The 21,257-nt window shown below is 45.0% G+C and overlaps 1 protein-coding gene across 30 annotated transcripts in view; it reads left to right on the forward strand.

Annotated features, from left to right (window-relative positions):
- The window catches only part of MSI2 (musashi RNA binding protein 2), a 408,902-nt gene that overhangs the window by 201,560 nt on the left and 186,085 nt on the right, over positions 1-21,257 (forward strand). For all 30 annotated transcript variants that reach the window (XM_077919615.1, XM_028708003.2, XM_028708004.2 and 27 more), the window contains one exon: positions 16,610-16,658. In XM_077919615.1, the coding sequence (XP_077775741.1) occupies positions 16,610-16,658 (49 nt within the window). The remainder of the gene's footprint in view (positions 1-16,609; positions 16,659-21,257) is intronic.

A 21,257-nucleotide genomic window follows, 5' to 3' on the forward strand; every position in this document is an offset into this window, starting at 1 on the left:
CTGGGGACGGGAGAAGCTCCGGCTTCCCCCGCCCCCAGCCCGCGCAAGGTCCCAGAGCGATGGCGAAGGTGCGCGCACCTTCGCCATCGCTCTCCGACCTGCTCTGGGGGCTGGGGACGGGAGAAGCTCCGGCTTCCCCCGCCCCCAGCCCGCGCAAGGTCCCAGAGCGATGCGGAAGGTGCGCGCACCTTCGCCATCGCTCTCCGACCCACTCTGGGGGCTGGGGACGGGAGAAGCTCCGGCTTCCCCCGCCCCCAGCCCGCGCAAGGTCCCAGAGCGATGGCGAAGGTGCGCGCACCTTCGCCATCGCTCTCCGACCCGCTCTGGGGGCTGGGGACGGGAGAAGCTCCGGCTTCCCCCGCCCCCAGCCCGTGCAAGGTCCCAGAGCGATGGCGAAGGTGTGCGCACCTTCGCCATCGCTCTCCGACCCGCTCTGGGGGCTGGGGACGGGAGAAGCTCCGGCTTCCCCCGCCCCCAGCCCGCGCAAGGTCCCAGAGCGATGCCGAAGGTGCGCACACCTTTGCCATCGCTCTCTGACCTGCTCTGGCGGCTGGGGGCGGGAGAAGCTCTGGCTTCCCCCGCCCCCAGCCCGCGCAAGGTCCCAGAGCGATGCCGAAGGTGCGCACACCTTCGCCATCGCTCTCTGACCTGCTCTGGCGGCTGGGGGCGGGGGAAGCTCGGGCTTCCATCACCCCCAGCTCCTGCAAGCTCCGGGAGCAATGGCAAAGGTGCGCTCACCTTCGCCATCGCTCTCGGACCCTTTCTGGGGGCTGGGGGTGGGGGAAGCTCTGGCTTCCCCCACCTCCAGCCCCGCAAGCTCTGGGAGTGATGGCGAAGGTGCGCTCACCTTTGCCATCGCTCTCGGACCCTTTCTGGGGGCTGGGGGCGGGGGAAGCTTGGGCTTCCCCCACCCCCAGTCCCGCAAGCTCCGGGAGCCACTCTGGCTCCCATTCTGGGGGCTGGGGTCGGGGGAAGCTCGGGCTTCTCCCGCCCCAGCCCCGCGTCTGGGGGGGGAATAATTTTTTTCCCTTTATTTCCCCCCCAAAATCTAGGTGCGTCCTATGGGCCGGTGCGTCCTATAGGGCGAAAAATACGGTAGTCAATATAGGCACAGAGTTAATTTTTTAAACATTTTCTAATGGTGGTGTGCCTCGAGATTTTTTTCATGAAACAAGTGTGCCTTTGCCCAAAAAAGGTTGGGAAACACTGCTCTAGACTTGAATGCGCTGGGCTGCAAAACACTGACCCTGCTCCTCCCCACCTCATTGGGCTAACACGGACAATTGTACACCCAGTGTTTTGCTGGGAAATAAATTACAGTGCTGTGAGAGGCTAAGGAAGCAGCTCCCTCCTTCTCAAGGAAACAGGCCCTTTTCTTGCCTTGTGCTGTTTCCACTTAACATTAACATACACACACCAGGTAGTTCATATGGTACCGCAGAACTGCCTGAGCCCAGATTAAGGGCAGCTTGTTTATGTTTCGGGGTTGTCCATGCAGCATTTTATTCCTGATTTGCACAAGTCACAGTTTTCAGTCATTCTCCCCACACTACCATCTCTATCCAGAGGTAGGCCAACTTACTTGACAGACAAAAATCCTGTGAATAGCTGGCTTAATTTTTAACAAGCGTCCCTAGTCCTTATGGTTACAGAAAGGAAAACTATAAAAACAGGCATGAGAGAAGCTGCTGAGTTTGTGGCTTTTTTTCCCCTTTTGCCTCATATATATCTGGCACTGACCTTAGCATTCTGGCCCCTTAGTCAACCCAGGTCAAGCATTGCACTAGCTGAGGAGGGCGCTAACTTTTAAAAGCTTTTTTTATATTAAAAAATTCCTACCACTCACAATTGTAGAAAGAAACTTGAAAACAGACAAGAAAGAAGCACCTCAACTCTGGCTTTTAAAAAACCTATATCGTGAATACTTAGAGAGAGAAAATCTGGAAACTGGTCAAGAAAATGGCTATGCTGTTTTTTGGTTTTGTTTTCGCTTTTCCTGGTTGGGTAGCGGCCCTAAGGGTGAGCCATTACTTCAGGCTGGCTGGTTTGCTGTCCATCTGCAACAAAGCAGGCAGGAGGGGACTGCTGTGACTTTGTCTCTCTCACCACTGATGCTGGGGGGAAATGAGCTTGCAGAAGACTGGTTTTGGTTCAGGGCTGAGGGGGTGAACCAACATTGTTCTCATAAGACTAGGGTTTCAAATTCAGCTCGCTTTTGTAGAACAAAGAAGAAACCTTTTAAAAAATCAAGTCCTTGATAAGGAATCCTATCAGGCATCTTTCCCCCTTTCCCCCGCCCCACCCCCTGCTTGTTTAGTAGAATAATTCAGCGACATTTTATTTACATAAAGCTGTCACATTTTGGCTAGGATTAGAGGGAAGTAGTACATTGCATGACATTCTGTCAGTTTTATGTTGTGAAGAAAGCCATATTGACACTGATGGCTGTTTAACATCCTCCAGATTTTGTTTTTTGAGAGAGTGCTCTGTTTCGGAAGTGGGCTCAGAGCCCTTCTGCTGCACAGCCTCCTGAGCTTGGCGCTGATGTATATCCACCTGTGCTGGAGAAAGAGAACTGAGGTCTGTTTGCACTGGAAATCAGTGCTCTTTGCAAAGTATGTTAGCCGCAGCAGTTTCCAAGAATTGGCAACTGCAATTACATTTTTGTTGTACAGACAAAAGAAAGTGCTTATTATAATTGAAGCGGGTCTAACAACTTAGCAGAAACAAAGTTTCATTAAAACAAATTCCCCATTGTAAATCAATAAGTCCGTTCAAAAGCCATTGAGCGCGGTGGATTGGGGCTTGCCTTTCAAGCAAATATGTTTGCGATTCTGATAATTTGAATCAGAGCATGGCAAGATGTTTAATCACTGTTAATCTGACAGCATTAGAGATTATGCATGACAGTTGCTTCAATAGTTCTAAATGCTTAAGTCAAAACACACGGCAGTGACTTGTGCTGAAGGAACCTAAAACTGGTGGGGAATAGAAGTCAATCCAGGCTGCACAGCTGATGTGCAGGTGGCATCACATTTTTTTAAAGGGAGTGGGTGCACATCTTAGCAGTGGAGCACCAGGCTTTGCATGCAGAAGGTCCTGGTTTTCAATCCCTGGCATCCCCTGTAAAAATAAAATATTGAGCGGCAAGCTTGGAGGCCTTGGAGATCTGCTGCCAATCTTTAGAGAAAGCGCTGAGTTGGACAGACTGGTGGGTGGTCTGGCTCGGTATGTTATTACTATTTATTATTTATTAAATTTTTATACCCGCCTTTGCCCACAGATCTTAGTGTGGTTCACACCTTTGTATAAGACACCTTTGTATATTTGTATGCAAGAATGTGTCAGGATTTGGGAGTAAAATTGCTTTTCCTTTTCCAGTCAGCTAGTATAATGAAGCTGCAAGCTGTTTAGGAATCAAAGAGACTTGGGTGATGATCCTTCCTATGCTTGGTTTATGAGCCTTAAGGCAGTTAGCTTGTTGTTATTAAACACCTCCTTTCAGGTGAGCTGGTTGTCCCTGTTGGAATCAGGTTGTCCCTGTTGGAATCAGGGTGCTGGGCTATTGTTATTTAACACTTACAAAGCATCTAAAATGTTTTACGTGCTGTACAACTACTTAAAGATAAATCAGCCACTTTCCCACACACTCACAGTCTAATGGACAGGATACAAAAGGAAGGAGCAAGCCCTGGAGTAGCTGATCCACAGAGCCAGCTTGGTCTCCTTCTTGCCACGATCTTCCTACTAGACTTCAACGCAGCACCTGGCTGGTGGCATGGTGTGCCTCCCGTCAGGTCCCAGGAACAACTGGCAATTGGAGCAGTTTTAAAAGTAGTTTGCTGTGTGACATGGGCCTTGAGTGGGGCTGCTGTTTGAGAATCATGATGGAGCATGTGGAATTAGTTGTAGAGAACTGCAATGAAAGGTGAATCCAGCCTATGCATGTTAACATTAAGACAGCTTCTCATAATACTAGAACTGCCGACCACCCAGTGGGACAATCGGCAGGAGATTCAGGGCAAGACAAAGGGCATGCTTTTTCCACATAGCACCCAGTCAGCCTATGGAATTTACTGCTGCAAGAGGTAGTGATGAATGGCCCCTGGCTTTGATGACTCTTTCTGCAGCTATGAGCTATGATAGCTAAGTGGCGCTTCCATGTTAGTAGCATGTCTCTGAATCCCAGTCACTGGAAAACAGCATCAGGAGAGGGCCGTTACGTACACACCCTGCTTTTGGGCTTTCCAGGACTGACCACTCTGGGGGACAGGATGGTGGACGTGGATCAAACTTGGATCATGTAAGGCGCAGAGGCACTGATAGCAACACTATGAATAGGTGCCACAATCTGTAGTTTGCTTGGCCTTTGGTACTGGAGGCCATTCCCAGCATTCTAGAGAGAAAAAGTGACCTATCTTGGCAACCTCACAGCAAAAGCTTTCCACAGAGAGAAGGCACCACAAATGAAAATGAGTCATGGCCTGCTTAGTTGAGTCCAAAATGGTGCTAAAGAAACACTACCTGCTAAGTTCTAGGCCGCGGCCACCTCTGGTTTTCCTAGTAGAAAGGCAAAAGACATTGCTCCTTTTTCTTTATCACAGTTCCCCAGATTCATCCTCTGTTTTGAGGAATGTGTTGGCAAACGTAGCAGGTTTATATAATGCATTCCATCCTGCAGAGTAGGAAATATGATCCTTATCAAAACAGGTTGGCATTCCTTTCTTTTAACGGGCCTTGTGTCTTTTCTTCTATACCTATACAAGTCTGTTCATTGTGAATGGAAGGATAGATTTTCCCCGTGTATTGATGGCTTTTGCAGCATGCTAAATTTTGTCTTGGACTGGGATCGCAAAGTGCATCAAACTTGATTAACATACAGTACATGGAAGGCCATAGGAAGCTCTGTAGCTCTGTGTTTTTGATATGTGCACTGCACTGGCTATATGGAGGTGGTACTTACAGTCCAACCCTGGGATCTCATGGCAAGGTGACTGGGGGGGGGGGGGAATTGCCTTGCAGTGAATTAAAAACATTTTGGTCTGCTGTTTGGCCTCTTAATCAAATGGTAGCTCCCACCAGTGACTCCCTCAAAATGCCCTTGAACAATTCAACATCTTGTATGTTCTAAGAAAAGCATTGTTATTGCTGCTGGGGAAGGGGAAGTTCAACTCTTGCACAAGTGAGTAAACGTGAAATCTGAGTAGTTTTGGAAAAGATTCCAGACTAGTATTGTTACATGTCTTAGAGCAATATAACATAGATTCTGCAGGCCAGAGATCCATCTAGGCCAGTATCTTTCTTTCTTCATCAGCCCAAAAGAAGTCTCCTGGGAAGCCCAGAAGCAGGGTATGAGGGTCATAACCCTCTCCTGTTGTTGCTCCCCATCAACCAATATTCAAAGTATGGCTCTGAACATGGAGGTGCCACATAATGATCATGAGTAACAACTACTGATAGTTCTCTTCCTCCTCCATGAATTTCTCTAAGCCTCTTATAAAGCCATTTAAAACAAGTGATGGTCTTCCCATTTTGTGACAGTAAATTCTTAGAATTTAACTAGCACCTAATGCTCTCTTCAGATGTTACCAGGAGGTTCTGCTGAATGGAGCAGTTCTGCACTTTAGGCAACCCTCGCTAACACCTCTCCAGATATTACCTCTTTAGGTCTTTGCAGGCAGGAGTTGGAGCTGAAGTCAACTACTGCAGGCTTTAAAAAATGTGGCTCAACACAACTGTCTGGCAATTATGCTTTGGTTTGTGCCCAGGCTTAAGTTGGCATTGTGAGACATGGCTAGTGACTTGGCCCTGACTCCTGACCAGCCAAACCCCATTATTAACAAGCTGTTGGCTCAGCACCCCACAAAAAGGAGCCTATTTGCAGAGGCCAGAGCACACAAGGCCTGCACTGCAGAGACAGTTCAGCCTTGTGACATTTTGAGTAAATAGTCAGTGGTTTATCTTCATTACCAGAAGGAAAGGAAAAGATGCCCTGAGGGGTCATCTTGGATTTTAAAAGAGGTGGGTAATCAGGTTAAAATACTTTGTTTTTGTCCAACTGCACTGTAATCTAACTGCAAGGCTTGATAAAAAGGGGTGTTATCTCCCTCCCACCCACCCCAGCGCCGCCCCCACCTGGCTTTGCAACATGCAATTGTCTTGTTTAATTTATACAGGGGAAAATAGTAAATCTGCAGGAGTGAGTTGCTGGCTCTTAGAGTTTCACTTGGGTATTTAAAATAATAGCACCTGACAGTTTACGAGTAGCTAAGAGGTTTTTTTCTGCTTCAGAAAGCAAAATATTGTATGAGTTGTGCAATGTGTATAAATAATCGGAGGAATTAAGCCAACAGTGCCCAGTATGGTTCCAGAGTGAGAGAACGGAAAGAGCAGGAAAGTTCGCACGTGAGGTTGGGCAAATTTTAAATGCAGCATATATCTGTGTTGTTTGATCTCATTCTTGTTCTTGGACTTTGTCTAAATTTTCAAACTATTGGGGGAGGGAGGTCACACTGTTAAATCCCTTCTTAGTTTTTAAAAGACGAACAACAACAACAATCCTGAGCTAAGCAAATCAGCAGTGGTCAAAACAAAAGTGATCTTCAACAGCTCCTTATAGTGATGCTGAAATTAATATCGAATCATAGAACAGGTGAAATGGAAACCTTTTTTCTGGCCCAGTCAGCTGTTCCTAATGCATATTCTTTGCCCCACTGTGTCCTGCTGCAAGCTGAGTACTTGTTTGCCATCAGGAACAAACATATTTAAGTCTGCAAAGCACATCCTCTTCTGAATGTTATAAACTTGCAAACTGCTTTGTAATTTTGGGCTGTGCCAAAAAATGTCTTATTCTCGCTGCAGGAGATTATTTGGGGGTGGGAGTTCTGAACATCTGTCCTATAAAGTGGACTTTGTTCATCTTCTCTGGGCAAGATCAGGTGATATGTCAGTTTAAATCAAGACAGTCGGGCAATTATTTGCCCCCAGGTCCCCCCGAGTGGTGATCTGTCTACTCTGGGCATCTCATTTTAGGCACTCATGCCTGAAAATAAACTGTTGGGTGTAGCAGTTCCCAAGATGGGCATCATCTGGAAGGCCACACCTGAGCTCACCTCTTCCGACTCCTCTCGTTCTTTTGGGCCAGAATTAGCTTGATGAGAAATGAGTTGGGTGTAACATCCTTTCCAGGATGCATCATCAGCAGTTGTGCATAGAAGTGTACATATTGAGGTGATACCTTCAGCAAGTCACCAGGATCCGTTCTGGGAAATGGTCCTGTGGACATAACCTCCAGTCATTTCATTGACCTGCCTTGAGCAAGATGGTATTGGGATTAGAGGGAATACTTTTAATTTCTGTTCTTTCCAATTACCTTAAGCTTTCATTGTTTCAATATGGATATTAATTTTGCTTTTCCTGCTGAAGTAGACAGAAGCAAACTGAGCAGTGCTGCCTTGCTCATCCAGCAAAGCTTCATCTTCCCATGTTCAGGAGACGTATGATCAGTTTGGTCCTCTTGCAGAGTAGCTGCATGCTTGGACCCCTTCATGTTTCAGAGTAAGCAAGTTTCACCCCACTGATCACCCAAGCCAGATTCCTCCAGCTGCTTGCCAGTCCCCCGCCCAAAGAGCAATGAAGCCTGGCAACCCTGATGGTTCAGCATTGAGCTTTAATGGAGGCTGCAGAGAGTTTGCTTTGTGTTGTTTTTTCTTTCCCGGTGCCTTATTTCACGGCTGTCACTATCTGTTCTGTACGTATTCGAAAAGATTAGCTTATTGACAGGCTCCTTGATTCAGTAGTAATAAACTCGTTGATTCCACAGAGCCCAAGATAGATCTGTACAATTATCACCTCGGTCAACATTCATTAATTGGGGGTGTAAGTGAATGGTGAATGTTACACTTAATGGCAGATGCTTCTTGGGCAAAGATGGACAGGGGCATGCCTGGGCTACAGACCTGAATACTGACTTTACTGTTATAGTTTCCACTCCAGGACCTAGAAATGATGGTTCTGTAAGGGTGGGTCTAGAGTCAATTTTATTATTGTTATTATTTTTCATGAGATCTGGTGCTGGTGTGTGTGTGTGCGTGTGTGTGTGTGTGTGTGTGTGCGCGCGCTCTCTCTCTCTCTCCTGTAAACCACCCTGGTAATGTTGATTAAAGGTCAGTCTAGAGATTCTTCAAGTTAATAATACTCATGCAAGGACAGGTTGCTATCCACTCTGTATTCCACAATCTCTCATTGTTGATCCTTTCCTAACTGGTTTTTGGAAACTCAATAGGTCCCACTCCCTTCTCTGAGCTGAATATGCCTTTCCATTGTTGAGTGGTTGAACAAAGTTCCCAGGAAGAAACTGGAGTACAGTTTTGATTTATTTTATTGCAGAAATGCTATGGTTGTCTTTTTAAAATGAAGGATGTCATATAGATGCAGAGATAGATACACCACGATTAAGAGAGTTCATGGAGACACAAGGAAAATTGTGCAGGCAATATTCTATAACCATTTACTTAATAAGAAGTTAATTTTCCATGATTCTAGACAATTCAAGTCTATTGGGTAGCTGCCATTCACTAATGAAACACTTGTATAAATATTTCATAAGATAATTTTGGTTACTTGGACCTTAGCTTCCTTCTGTTTTTCATCAAATCCCTTCCACATACACACAGTCCACAAAGTCTTTATAGGCCTGTCTGTAAAGAATAATATTGCATGTAACCTGCAAAATAAAAAATGCAGTTAGCTGCTTGATCCATTGATGTAGGGGTGGTGGTGGGGAATTGGTGCCATGAAGGCAGGACTTGGGGACAGCAGGGCTGGTTTTACCACATCTTTAAGACATCCGGATCCCCTGCAATAAGTCTATTAGCTCTAAAATAACTGGAGGGAGGGGAAAGCCTACAGAATCAAGTTGAAACTGTTCTTTCTGATTCAGCCATCTGTTGAGGTGGCAAGTGACAGCAAGTTGTAATATGGGGTTTTAAGAGCAGCAGTTGCTAGTCAAGGAGAGCACAGATCAATGCGCCAACATCAAATGCTGCTTCTGCATGACATCTGTCAGAAGAAACTGTTGCTTCCCCCTCTTCCCCAGCCATAAGTGGCTGATGGTGCTCTTGTCTCTCTACTTGAGTAATTGCCCATCACGGCTCTTTCTCTCTGTCCATTAACTAAACTACCACCTTTCCCCCCATAACCATCCCTGCTGAAGGTGCTCAATGACAATTTCTCCGCCCCAACTCTCTGCTCGCATTGCCTGGGCCAGGATATGGGCATAAAGGGCCTAGTCATGTCTGCTTGCTCCAATTCAGTTGATGTACTTAGACACATAGCAAACACCAAAGTGCTCTAGGCTCTCCTGCTTTTATGCCATTGGCATCCTTTTAAATGACTGCACCAGAGAGACAGCATTTACTTGCATCTTATTTAAAGTATATGGTTTAGTGGCAGATGATAGTGCAGCATTAGAGAAGCAAGATTATCTGTCATGGGACTTGGTTGGGAGTTGGTACCAGATTTCTAAAGTGCACAATTTTGGGGAGCTTGATGTGAGCCAGATTTTAGAGCAGGGATGGTGACCCTGTTACCCTCCTATAAGCCACTGTCAGCATGGCCAGTAGTTAACAGGCAAGGAGAGATGTAATCCAACAACTTCTTGAGAGCCACAGGTTCCCCATGCCTGGTTTATAGCATTAAAACAGGGGCTGGGAAATTGCTCAAATCACAGCTCTAGCTATGGGTTCCTGTGGAGAGTCTTGGGCAATGTCCCCACATCATTCCTTTGTTCCCAGTTAGTAAACTGAAAGAGCTCTCTCTATACCAGACAAAAATTATTAATATCAAGTAGCATTGGAAATAGTTATTTATTACAGTCTTTTATACCCTCCCTTTCTGAGCACAAATCCTTCCACTGTAGTGACACCAGAAACACATTAAAAACCATAATAAGTCATATAAGCATATAAAAGTAATCAGGATCCTTCCCACCGGACAATTCCTGTGGGGAATTGAGGCTGTTAGCAATTGTGCTGGTGCTTTGGAAACTCCTGCAATGACAATTGCTCTCCCTAGTTTAGTGAAAGGCCCATCCGAATACATGGGAGAGGGGTTGAAAGATGTCAACTTAACTTTTTTTAAAGGGTTGTTTTTAAAATTGCTTTTGACCCAAGACTAGCAGGCTTTTAGGGAGCCTGACTGATGCTCTGCTTCTTGACAGGAGAAATTGTGGAAGGGCCTGTCATAAGGAGCAGTTACTCAGTCACTGGGCTCTGCCTTGTAGCTCATGGAAGTGGTATCCCAAAGGATAGTGACACCCTGCTTGACTTACTCAAGAGCAGGAATTCACCAGTAGTATAAAATCCCTGTTTTCTCCCTGAACAGTACTGATTAAAGACAGTGCAGCACCCCACCTTCCTTTTTAAAAACTGCCTTAGGAAGTAAACATTAAATAAAGCAAAGCCCATTACTTGAACTTTGTCAGAGAGTAAATTATATTTGTTTGATCAGAGAGAGGAAATGGGACATATTTATTAACTCTTAAGTTTGTTATTGTTTTTAATTTTGCAGCAAATGCTACTTTTCTGTCTACCCTCACCACAGTTTCGAACTGCTGAGGCTTTTGAGAGCATTTAGTAATGCCCTGATATTTGATGCTCTTAATTAGTTTGGATTAATCAGCTCTTGTGAGCTGCCATATCGAGCCATGTGGGGATAACTGTTTTTTTGTGGTTGTGCTTTGCCTTTACAAAGGAACATTTTGCACTGGTAAATGCTTTTATTTTGTTCAGTGGAAAAGCTTCTTTGTAGTGCTCAAGAGCTGGGGTGGAGAGACCTGCCTGTAGAACATCTGGGCCATCCCCGAGGAGCACCCATGACTTCTCCTTGCTTGGCAAAAACTGCAGGTAGCCATGTTGGGAGACATAATCACAGAGTAACAAGAGAGTGCCTTTATTTGGGAACAGCGAAAAAGGCACAAGGAAGCTGATCCACAAAGAAAGTGCCGAAACTCTTCATCAGGCTATGGCGGGGGGACGGGACAGAAAGGGGTGGGGAGGGGATGTGTTTGAAGGACCTTAATCGTCCTACACATCTGAAGTTTGTAACAGCCTTAACATGGAGTAAAAAAGACGTTAGGTTTGGCCAGCCTTAATAAAACAGACAAACACACACAATTGAACCAAAGGTTACTGAGAGAAAGGCAATGGCCGGTTTCTATGTGAAAACTGCAGCAACTTGAGTTCTGACTCCAGTACTCCATGTTTAGAGGCAGAGGCAGCATGCCACTGAATACCATTACAGTGATACCTCTGGTTATGAACTTAATTTGTTCTGGAGGTCCGTTCTTAAGCTGAAACCGTTCTTATCCTGAGGTGCGCTTTCACTAACAGGGCCTCCCTCTGTGCACGCGCCTCCGGTACACAATTTCCGTTCGCATCCTGGGGCAAAGTTCGCAACCAGGAGCAGCTCCTTCGGGTTAGCGGAGCTCGTAACCTGAAGCGTTCGTAACCAGAAGCGTTTGTAACCAGAGGTGCCACTGTACTGGGGAGGCTGTCCTTTCCTTTGTCCTGTCCTTTTGTGTGGGCTTCCTGGAGGGAAATGGTGGCTGTTGTGGGAGGCAGGGTACTGGACAAGATCGATGTTTTGTAAGAGGAATGTATATAAATACTTCTATAAATAAAAAAAGATACTTCATTTATTTCACATCTCCCTTTAAAGGTGTGTGTGCATACATGCACTCCTCTTGGTTACACACTCCTTGTAATGAATCAAAACCAAGACAAATGGGATTACGGTAACTCCTGGACTATATTTTGCAAACTGCTTCCAAATCTTGCTAGAGTTTCATTAGGGCTTCATGGACCAATATGGCTGGGGGAATGAGAGAGATCAGTTTGCTTAACCTCTGGTTTTCATGCCAGGTACCTTGACTTTTCTTTCCTCCCTTGATGGGAAGGCACAAGAAGCTTGTGTCTTGATGGAACAGACACCCGTGAGAATGTCCATTTTTTTTTAGCTTTTGCATATTCAGATGCCTACTGGTTTCTCTTCAGGCTCTTGTGCTTAGATTTCAGGGGCATTAATGGGCCTGACTGAATGAATAACCGCATTCTAACTCTCAGCCCCTTTACCTGGCAATGATATGATATTCTCTCTCTCTCTCTCTCTCTCTCTCTCTCTCTCTCTCTCTCTCTCTCTCTCTTTCTCTCTGTCTCGCTGTGTGTGTGTGTTTTAAAAAGTTTTTTTCTCTTCTAAGAACTCAGCCTTATTCATATTGACCCTTAAACTCCCCCCTTTCCTGTCAACTTACATGTTTTATTTTGTAGAGGCGTTTATAGAATTTCTCTTTCCTTGCTGCACTTTATCTGTTCAGGGGGTATTGAGTAGTGCCATTGTGTCACTTGGCTGCTGAGGAAAGAGGCTATTCTTCTGTGACAATGGGTGCCCTACAAAAAAAATATATATCACGTGGGGTGGGGCAAACTTAGAAAGGGCTGAGGCAGAGATAAAATGTTCTGACCTTAGGAAGCACAAAAAAAAGGATAACCAATTAGGCTTGGCTTGAAAGGGCATCCTAGCTTTAAAACATCCAGGGGTATCACCCACTGATAGGTACAAACAAAAAGCGGTGCTTGGGAGAACTTCGTCCAGCTCCACCCAGTATTATAACTCCCAGCTTTGTCTGTCCCTTTTTGTCTCTGCTGAAACCTTTCCCCCCCTTCCTTTTTACTGGGCTGTTTTCAGAGCCTAATCCAAAATTCTTGTTTATTTTCCCACCGTCATCAGTCCGAGTTAATCAGAAATGTCATAACCCTGCCGTTTGCTCCTCAGTATGAATGCCCGAACTTTCATCTCATCACCCTGGCATATTTGAGCACTTTATAGCTGTGCACTGCACACTGGGCACCCCATGGGAGTCCAGGCACCATGCCACCTCAGTCATACAAGGGATAGTGTTCACCACAGAGTGATAAAAGTGTTACAGTAGAGGGAAAGAAAGAGAATCACAATTGTCCCTCTAAAGCAGGTCATAGCTCTGAAGGAGCCAGTAGGTGGCAGGGCCGATTCCACTCCCCATGGCAAGATTGTTCATGTATCAGTCTTCCAAGAATGGCAATGCATGATGGTGTTACGCATGACGGCGTTTTAATGGAACAGTGCGGTGAAGTGGTTGCGATGTCACACTAGAACCAGAGAGAACTGGGCTTGGATCCTTATTCAGCCATAAACGTATACTTCTCAGTACTTTACAAGGTTGTTGTGAATATAAAACAGGAGAGGGGAACCATATGAACTGTCTGGTGGGATACATTTTTTAAAAAAATGCTTACTGTACCCCACAATCCATACATTGGGATGTCCTGCATATACAGTTACAAATCAATATCTGAGGTAGTAAGGAATCTAATTTATGGTTTGGTAGGGGGAGAGAGCCTTTTTATTGATGCCATTGTTAACCAATTGGAATTCAACAACAACCTCTGGCGTAAGTCCATCAAGTAAAATTAGATGAATGAATTTTCCAGTAGAGAGTGAGGAATACGTTAGTAATGAAGGCATTGGACAATTCCCTGCACCCAAACTTGCTCTTGCAAATGCATGTGTAATACTTTTATGAACCTGTTGCTCGGGTAGGCTGAAGTTTGGTGAGGGGGGAATTCATGTGCCAACTGGCTTGCAGCGCTGTCACCTAGGTTACAGCTAATGCGGAGATGACTGCATCACCGTGTGTGGTGCTCTCCCCTTAGACAAAGAGCAGCTCCCTTGTCGGCTGAGTTCCTTGCTGTTTGTTACCCTAGCGACAAAAGGAGCTTAAAGCAACTCTGTGAACAAAGGGACTTCAGAGTGTCTGCCTCCTGGGAACTCGCCGAAACTTTTCGCCATCACGATGAGTTGCATCCGGTTCAAATCAGTTAATGATTCTATAAACTGACCCCGGGGTAGGGGCCAGGGGGCTGAACCCATCTGCCATCAGGGCCAGTGGGAGATGAGGCTGCCTGACTCTGGCTCCTCCTTCCCGAAACACACAGTCCATTGTAGCAGAATGAAGTGGCGAGTCCTGCTGCAGGTGATAAAGCTATATAGAACTATAGAATTGTAGAGTTGGAAGGGACCCTGAGGATCATCTAGTCTAACCCCTGGCAATGCAGGAATATGCAGCTGTCCCATGCGGGAATCAAACCTGCAACCTTGGTGTTGTCAGCACCATTAAATGGTACAGGCAGCCTGAGTGGTTCAGTTGGTTAGTGGATGGTGCTGATACAGTGGTACCTCGCAAGACAAATGCCTCGCAAGACAAAAAACTCGCTAGACGAAAGGGTTTTTTGAGCTGCTTCGCAAGACGATTTTCCCTATGGGCTTGCTTCGCAAGACGGAAACGTCTTGCAAGTTTGTTTCCTTTTTCTTAACACCGTTAATACAGTTGCGACTTGACTTCGAGGAGCAACTCATAGCATGCAGTGTGGTAGCCTTTTTTGAGGGTTTTTGAAGACTTTGTTGCTTTTTGAAGCTTTTCCAAAACTTTCCCGACACCGTGCTTCGCAAGACGAAAAAAATCGCAAGACGACAAAACTCGCGGAACGAATTAATTTCGTCTTGCGAGGCACCACTGTACTACATACAGTACTATCCTTTCTTTTAAAACAGTGAGTCAAAGAGTACCTTTATACACAATGAGGGGCAGGAAAGGATCTCCCCCAACCAATAATTTTTAAGAATTGCATCTGCTTTAAATGCAGGTGATAAAATGTTTTGTAGACCCACAGTTCACAACTTTCTGAGCCTTTCAAGCACTGTTGATGATCAAACAAAGTTGTTGCTGATCTACAGAGCTAAATAAAGCATGACATCCATTCAAGAGGCTTTTATTTATTGCCATCCTGGTTTGTTTGTTTTTTAAATCAGATTCCTTATTAAATCTCCATTTGGTTAAGACTATTATTTTGACTTGCTTCACTTCCAGACAAATTCTTTTGGACATTTCTTTTAAGGGCATGGTATTATGCCAGTGAAACGTCCCGGAAACTCTACAGGGACAGCACGTGGTGGTGGTGGGAATGAATGATGTGGCTGAAAATAATTCAGAGTACTGATTTATCTTTCTGAAAGCAGTACTTTCAGAAAGAGTGTTGAACCTAGGTGTGGCTGTGCAGATTAAAGGTAGGTGGAATAAATCATGCAAATAATGACAGAACTTGAAAGCCATTTTTTGTCACACTTGGATACATTTAGTCAGTCAAGACCCTTCTCTTCTCTGAAGTGGAAATGCCAGAACCAATGCAAATGTAGCCTCCCGCTTCCTCTTTCCCACAATCTCCTGTGGCTTTTCAAAAGGGCTTTTGAATACCTTTGTGGCTGATCAGGTTTCTGCCCTGGACACCCTGTTGGAACCTCTTAAGGTTCAGTGGCTTTCCCCAAGGAAGGTCAGGGCTTTATATTTCCAGCTGAGCCCGTGGGTGTGTCTCTTATGTTCCCCCAGTTGCTGTGGTAGATTGGTGAGGGGGTCAGAGAAGTGGGGGGGGGCTTCAATTTCAGGAGGGGGTTTTTTGGACAAAGAGGCTTTTAAGCTGGACAATACTGTGTGTGGTATCAGTTTTATTACGGGTTTTTTGGGGGGGGGGGGAGTAAGTTCCTAATGGTTGTACTTATTTGCTTCCCTGCAGGTAGGGACTGTTGGTGAGGTGAGCTGGCAGGGAGCTATCTTGAGTTGTATCCTATGTCTACCTTTAAGTTAAAGTCACTTATTTGTTGCTCTGGCAGAATGTTGTTGCACAAGGGAAAACACAAGTAGCAGTACAAAGATTGTGGTGCAATGTATTGTACAACAAGAATAAGCTGTTGCACTACTTTTTCCTCTGTTACCTTTTTTGGGGTGTCTACATGTTCTTGTGTAATAATAATAATAACAACAATAATATCAGCTGTTACACAACAAGCTTCCGCTAGCACACCTTTTGTGTTGGAGTCCTTTCCTGTGCAGCCTGCCATTTGCAAGTGCAAGGGCTTATGCATTAGCAGACAGAGCAGGTTGGATACAGGTCCCCGGTTCAGCAGTAGCCTTCTTTTAAAATTGGAACTCTACTTGGATCCCACTCATAAAGCTGTCACAGGGTTGGATCCAACATAACCCACGATACAGGAACTGTCTGGGGCCAATGGGAAAACCCATGGGCCTCTTGGGATGCACTTCTTTTGGGTGCACCTCTGCTGCTGTTGCCTTGAATCTCAGACACCAATGTAATAAAACAATGAAAAGGCACATTCATATGTTTGTTGGACAATATGCAAAAGTATTTATCAAAAGTCAATTACTGCAGATACAACTGTTGCCCCTTTTGCAGTTAAACCACACATAAGTATGCTAATAATAAGAATGGATGTGGTATTATCTACATTAAGATTTAATACTATGCCCTCCTTTCTTATGTCCTCATCTATAAATGCTCTCTTTTCTTTTTGTAATCAATTTTATGTGTGTACGCAAATATTTATATGTTTCTGATGTCATACAAAGGAAAAGTGGCTTTGGGGACCATCAGCTGCTTTCTGGTATAACTTTAAGCACTTTTTTTGAAGACCTTTAAACCAAACTTCTTGTTTTGTCTTGCAGGTAGAGGATGCCATGCTTATGTTTGACAAGACTACCAACAGACATAGAGGTAAGTTGGGGAAACAATCCCCAGGTCTGATGCTACTTTTTCACATTGGTTGGATATTTTGTGTTTAAATGAGGAGTGTGTCGTGAATGGCTTTCTGGGTCAAAGGATAGTTTAATTCCCCATACAACAAGAGTTCCCCTCAGTTGGAGAAGCACCAATCTAGCTGTGAAGTTGTGGATCTTTCTCTCTCAGTGACCATGATTCTGCAGTGATAATATTTGGCTTCAGGTGTTTCAAGAGGTTTTTGATTTTATAAAATCGTAGAATTGGAAGGGACCCTATGGATCATCTAGTCCAGCCTCCTGCAGTTCAGGAATCTCAACTCAGCATGCATGACAGATGGCCATCCAGCCCCTGCTTAGAAACCTTGAGAATCCACCACCTCCCAGGGGAGACCATTCAGCTGTCAAACAGCTCTTCCTGTCAGAATGGTCTTTCTGATGTTGAGTTGGAATCTCCTTTCTTATAGCTTGAATCCACTGTGTCATATTTGATAAGTTCCCTTTTCAGGCTTTGCTTTGGGTTTCTGTGCTGGTAGACTTGGGATCTGGACAAGTATGAAAAGTGACAAAACAGTTGCTTAGGTTACGTGGTTACCACTACAACTCTACCTGATGTGGAAGAAACCACAGCCAAAGGTGTTCTAAACGTTTGCACGTGAAACCTCTCTCTAGTCCCTGACACATTTGATCCCTGGTAAGGGTGGGAGATTGAGTTGTAAACTACATTGCTGTGGCTTCTGTATCCTGTATCCACATGAGAATGTGGGTTTAAAAAAACAAATCATGGAAGCTATGAAAGCCTTGAACTGAGAATTTGAGCAGAGAAAATTTATACTCATAGCAGGGATGAGCCACCTACAAAATCTTCATGTAGCGGTGAGAGTTTGCACACACTGTTTTCTGCTACTGGTTGTCACCACCTGAAAACTTTATCATCTTCACTAGTAGCCTAGTGGAAAAAGGGGAAACTGTTTAAGACAAATCTTCATTGTACCGCTAGACCTCATGTACACTGGGGACTTCTTTTTTCACTTGTATCCCCTTTCTGGAAATACATGGAAGCTTGCTTGAAATGGAGGCTGTAGCCTGGCCGTTTCCCATTGGCAAATGTGTCACCAAATGTTGAACGTTAGTGCACACAAAGGCATTGAAAAGAAGCAAGGTAGGTCTTTGGTTTTGTGTTTTTGCAAATGAAAGCAAATGCCCATAGAGAGGAATTTTAGAGAGGTCTAGTTCTCTCTCTTGCTGTGGTTTTTCTGTATAGTGAGCTGAAGTTCCACTATACATTTGCGCTGCAATTGGTCTGTGATGGCCTCCGTTATGCATACATGATTTAATCCCTGTTTCTTAGCCCATACAAAAGGGCCCAGCATTATAGTAGGCTGGTCAAATAAGCCGTGGATGTCCTCTACAGTTGGTTTCACACAACTGGCAAAGACATTGGACTGTGGATAGATAAATAAGGGTTTATAACTCTGTGGAGGATTCACATGGGGAGTACTGAGTGACCTTGAAGTCTGAAGTCCTCCTCAGCTACAATAGAACCTTGGAATGTGTCTTTTACTGGGCTGTGGATACTAAAACACATCCTGAGAAACATCTGGGGGGGTTAATGTTTTAGGGGCTTGATCATGGTCAGCGTTGGGCTTTGGAGGCTTTTTTGTGAAAATGTAAGCAGGTGGGGTAACACTGCATGAATAAAACCAGTGGAGTGTCAGCCAAGCATCTTGCAGGAGATTTTTGAGCAATGGCTCCTGTCTACAGAGCTGCCAATTTGCATCTGTGCCCTCTTGATAGATGCAAAGTTAAAACCTTTGTCTCTCTTGCATTGAGAGTAGTTGTGCTTTTCCCTCCTCAAGGCCCTCAGGTTCACTACTAATGCTTTCTTTCCAAATCGCTGCTTGACTGTTCACCTCTGCCGTTTGTCCACTTGTTTCTCCCTGGAATTTTCAGCATGAAAGCATTTTGAAGTGAGGGCACCCATGTTTTGCATTTGCCAGTTAACTGTCTTGACTAGAAATAAGTGTCCTTTTCAAGTGCAGCTGAGGAGTTTTGGGGGTTACAGTTGACCTTGGTGAACGAGCACAGTCAATGCTATCTGTCTTGTGTGGCATTGGCTTATCAGTGCTTGAACAGGTATGGCACCCACCGTTCTTGCTCCCCGACTGTAACCATGTGTAACATTTCTCACATTTGAATCCAGTTAAAGTTTGGGTTCTTTATTTCCCCTCCTTGAAATCTGATAGCCTGACAGCTTGCAAAGACATAATGAGAAGATGTTCAATAGGGAAGCAGCCAAAGAGCCCTGGTGTGGTCTCCATGTGCCATTTCCCTCAGGCAGCACAAAAGGTGGCAAGTTATAGAATGGAAATAGCGAAGGCGCTTTGGTGTCAAATTCTGGGGCTTGATTTTTCTTGTTAAGGGAGTAGATTTTTCCCTCCCAAAAGGATTTAATTAATGTCCCTGAGGCAGACTACAGTAACTTCTTGTTGGCACTTTTTCTCACCTGTAGCTTTGCTGAAGTGTGAGCAGAGCCGATTCCCATCAGTAACTTCTCCACCTTCCCACCTCTTTCAGATTTCGCCCTCTGGCAATGATCTGTGAAGGGTGCTGTGGGTGAAATTAGGCTGTTGCTCCTTGGTGCTGGACTTCCTGGCAGCTGAGCTCCAGGCAAGCTGCAGCCTGCTTGAGAACAGCTGTCCTAGTTGATAGGAAAGTGTGAGGCAGCCTTCCCTTGGGAGCTGCTCACTAACTGCCTCCCAGAATCTGTCTAGATTGGCCAAGCAATGGAAGTCCCTACTGATTGGTGGCATTGGGCATGAACGTTGGCAACATTTCTCTCCGCCTTCCCGCCTTCCTCCCTTCTTTTGGTCTGCATCTAAGCTGAGGAAACGAGAGAACATAGCAAGCTTATCCCTCTGTGGCATCATCTGCACTACACATTTAAAGCAGTATCATACCACTTTCAACAGTTATGGCTTCTCCCAAAGAATCCTGGGAGCTCTAGCTTGTTTAGGGTGCTGAGAGTTATGAGATACCCCATGTCGTCTCACAGAGCTACAGTCCCCAGGATATCCTTATTCCTTGGGAAGAAAGATGGACTGTTAAATCACTCTGGGAATTGTAGTTGTGTGTGGGAAATGAGAGACTCCAGGCAAAGCCCTTGTTCAGAATCTCAGGAATCTTCGTAAGGACTCATCATACCCCCAGATCAACTCACCCGGTTTGCAACTGATGTGCCTGCAAGTGGAGAGGAAGCATATATAAGCACTTCCAGAAGGAAAAGATAATTGAGCTATGTGGTCTTTGGCTGACCTGCACATAGTATATCACAACCATTGCAACGTTCCCTCTGTTTGGCTCCATATACAGCACAGATCAGCCAGAGCCCATGGAGGTCAGTTACCTTACCAAGGGAGCATCAGTTTACACAAGGCCTCCCAGCGATCAGATTGTGTTGTAACCTGACTGTCACCTCTGTTCTGCTGTCTGGGGAGAACAGAGTTCTTCTCATTATGGCGGCATCACACACACACACACACACACACACACACTGCACTCAGAAATTTAGCATGGTAGGAATGCCAGTCTTCCCCCTGACTTGCTATATTTCTATGTGCAAATATTCCCCCTCTCTTTATTTTCTAATTTGGAGGAGCATTTCATTATGTGGCCTAAAGAAGTACAGTGCAGATCCATTAGATTTGCTTCGACTCATTGAGAAGTAGGCCAAAAAAATGCATTGTTTCAATACCTAACTCTTGGTATAATGTCGATATAAGCCACACCCACCCACACCATGTTTAACACTAAACCCAATGGCTGAGGTGGAGGCAGATATAGTTTATGGTTTCTGTTTCCAATTGGAAACAGAGCTCCCAAGAGTTGTCCCATCGATTTCTCAAGCACCGAACTGCTTAGTGTTTATACTCTGAGAAAAGGAAGGCATTTCGCCAATGGCTGCTCCGATTGTCTTATAAGCCACAAATGTGTCAGCTTCTTGGAGTAATGTGTGTAGTGAATTTGTTTAGGGAATCTGCCAAACAAAAGTTTAGAGCCTTCGAGTAAAATCAGGGTCTGTTACAAGCCCAGGAAATTTTGCATGAGGACAGTAGCCAAACCCCATTTCCTACAATGCCAAACAGCTGGTGAGAGGAAAGCCTGACCTCACCTTCCACTGTCACGGCAGAACTGGGAGCTCAGAAAACTGGAGTAAAAACGATCAGCTTAGTATTCTCTTAAATGTTTGCATTTCAAATCATGCTTCCCAGAACTCTCATCTCCTTCCTCCCATCCCTAATAAAATGAGACCGATTGCAACCTACCTCATAGGGTTGCTGTAAGTGTAATGCTCTATTCTGCCAGATAAAATGTAAGAAAGAAAAAAGGAATGTGGAAATGTTTTAAAGATGTGTCAGAGAGAGAAGGGGAGGGAGGGGGAAGCAAACATGTTTGTGCACTGTGCATGTTAGCCGCCTAACTTAAAGAGGGGGTGGGTGGGACTAGATTTAAGAGGGTCTCATCTCTTTTGATGCTGAACTGCCTTGATGCTGGTAGAGGAGAAAAGGTTGATATGAACTAGGGAGTGTGCTACAGG

Source organism: Podarcis muralis, chromosome 15 (assembly GCF_964188315.1).
Source record: "Podarcis muralis chromosome 15, rPodMur119.hap1.1, whole genome shotgun sequence".
In the NCBI taxonomy this organism is placed as follows: domain Eukaryota; kingdom Metazoa; phylum Chordata; class Lepidosauria; order Squamata; family Lacertidae; genus Podarcis; species Podarcis muralis.